General features: G+C 36.3%; 1 protein-coding gene across 1 annotated transcript; it reads right to left on the bottom strand.

The window, feature by feature from the left end:
* Nucleotides 1-385: 385 nt before the first annotated feature.
* LOC113354378 (glutaredoxin-C13-like) lies at nt 386-1,042 on the bottom strand. The gene has a single exon (XM_026597725.1). The coding sequence runs from the start codon at nt 910-912 to the stop codon at nt 607-609; it is 306 nt and encodes a 101-aa protein (XP_026453510.1). The 5' UTR covers nt 913-1,042; the 3' UTR covers nt 386-606.
* Between the last annotated feature and the right edge of the window lie 1,613 nt (nt 1,043-2,655).

Here is a 2,655-nt window from a genome sequence, read left to right as displayed (position 1 = left end):
ATTTTAATATATTTTATTTTTGTTTTTTTATCTCCAGGAGGCAGAAGATCAGCCTCCTAGGACAATTTTTTTTCCAGGAGGCAAAAGATTAGCCTCCTAACTCAAGTTTTTCTCAGGAGGAAGAAGATCAGCCTCCTAGTAAAGACCGTCGACCACTTATTCACTTGAATGAGTATGTGAGTGATTTTTGATTAATGAGTGGGTATTCTCGTTCCATAGCAGCACCTAATTTGATCAAATCTAGTGAAATTCATTCATTTTGAATTAGAACACTAGCTCCATGGCTCTTGCTCTAAAGGAAAATAAATAAAAAAGAGAAGGCATTCCATAATGATCCTGTAGGGCTCTTAGCCTCTTATATATAAATAGTGCAAGAGAGCGGAAGTAGTGTAAGAAAAATGAACGTTTTCATTAGCAGATAAGAGAGATATATGCGTACTCTTTCTCCTTTATTGTGGCATAATTGACCACTAATTGTCGAGCTTAATCTGCTAATTAATTAATTAGTAGCTAGTGCCTAATATTACATTGCAAAGCGATAAATTATATGGAATTTTGTCCATGCATTCTTATTCTTGTAAGCTGAGAGCAAGCTGTCATGATTCATCACCATATAGCTTGGTAGGGTCTGACCAATGGGAGCAACGAACCACCAAGATGGAGAGACATAATTTCATTGGTGGATCCAACAAATTGACCATTAATGTACACGGCTGGTACTGCTGTGTTACAACCCATCCTCATCAGTGCCTTCTCCATATCTTTTCCTTCAGGATCATGATCAAGTTCATGAATCAACGGGTTCACACCGAGTTCGTGGAATAGAATTTTGACAGTATAGCACATACAGCATGTACTCTTACTAAATATTACCACTCCTTTCTTTGATGCCACTCTCATTATAGCTTCCATTTCGACGGGGTACTAAACGCTGAAAAGCAATGAATCAAGTTTGATGTTTGAATAAGACAATGGTCCGATATGGTTGAGAGTAGTTTTGTATGGTGGGAAGTAAAAAGAGAAAGAAGATTGATTTTTTATGTGATGGAGTGAAGTTCTTTAGATGGCAATTTATAGAGAAAGAAGGCAAGTGCTTTCAAAAACCAAACCAAAAAAGTGAGGGTTCAAAAAGAGAATGTGCTTCAAACCAGACCCTCTCCAAAGACCACGCGATATACTTATTCTCATTTTAAAAAAGGCGTTTCTGTTTCACAATGAACTGATATGAGATACCAGCAAGTAGGAGTTGTATTCTTTGACTGGTCCTTGCTGTTGATGATTCTGTTGAACTATTTTATTCGATGCATAAAGTTTTCGAATCTGACTATTTGAATGTTAACCATTAAATAGTGACCGATTATTACTTTCTTTTTGATGACAGCAACACGTAAACACCAACGCTTTAACTACGTGGGTAAATAAGAAAACAGGCGAAGTTTGATGCCACCTTCTGTTGATTAACATAGAAAAGATACAAAGCAGGGATAATCAAAATCAATCAAATATGGCTGGCTAGAGATAGCTAGTATTCTTATTCGTTTGACAGAGATGTAACAGTAAGTTTGAGGCATTTATACAGTCTTTAAAGAAACCATTGCTTTCGTGTGTGTATGTTCGATTCTCACAAGGTACCCCCACCAATGCACTTTGTTTTCCACTCTCTTGTTCCAAATTTTGTCGGAGTCTAGAGAATGAAAACACCAGACAATGCAGTACTTGTGACTTCTAAGATTTTACAATTCTTCAAAACAATAATTCGAAATTCTCGAATATCATTCGCAAGTTGTTGAAAATTAACTTCATGCTTCAATGAAACCTTTAACAACGTAATAATTTAAAATGCGCACGACCTTAATTCTCCCAACAGCACCCTAAATAGATTTCTCTATGTTGATGCCAAAAATGTGAGAGTAGAGGAGGAGAATGGAGGAAAAAATTTGTGCAAACCAGATTTGAAACTCAATTTACACGAGCATCTCCAATCGTGTATGAAATACACCCTCTGTTTTTGGAAAAAGAAATACTTTCACTTTTTTATTTTAGCCTAAAAATAGGTCAAGTTGAAAAAGTAAGAGTATTTTTTTTCCACAAACGAAGGGAGTATTTATTCTACGTATGTGGAGACCCAGAAAAACTAGTGTTGCAACAGTAAAGGACGATCGAAATTTGGAGTGCCTAGCGGGAAATGTAGAGGCTGGTTTTTGTGACACTATTCATAAAGCTTTGTAACATTTTTGGTAACTGTTTTTTTGTCTAAACATTTATAGCTGTTATACTTTACGTAATACATATTTTGTACTACTTTTGTAACATTTGTGTAACAGTTCTGGATCGGATGGCTGAATTCTGTTGGCAATCAACGATCAAGATTAAAATTAAAAGTTTAGGTGACGGCCGTCAATTGGGTCATTCGTTTCCATCGCTCCTAGCTGTAGTCGGGGACGATAGCTCTCCGATTGTAGACTCAATTTCGAGGAATACGGCCAATATCCATTCAATTTAATCGATTAAAAATGAAAAAGAAAACGTTGCATGTAATGCATTTTTAGGCCCCAAAATGAAAGTAAAGAAAGGACTCCCTTCGGTCGTCCCCGATCATATAAGCATCTCCATATCCATTTTGATACACTTGTCACTTTTTTCTGTAGGAAAATT

This window comes from Papaver somniferum, chromosome 2, assembly GCF_003573695.1.
Source record: "Papaver somniferum cultivar HN1 chromosome 2, ASM357369v1, whole genome shotgun sequence".
NCBI lineage: Eukaryota > Viridiplantae > Streptophyta > Magnoliopsida > Ranunculales > Papaveraceae > Papaver > Papaver somniferum.
This window is presented reverse-complemented; position numbering and strand designations above follow the sequence as displayed.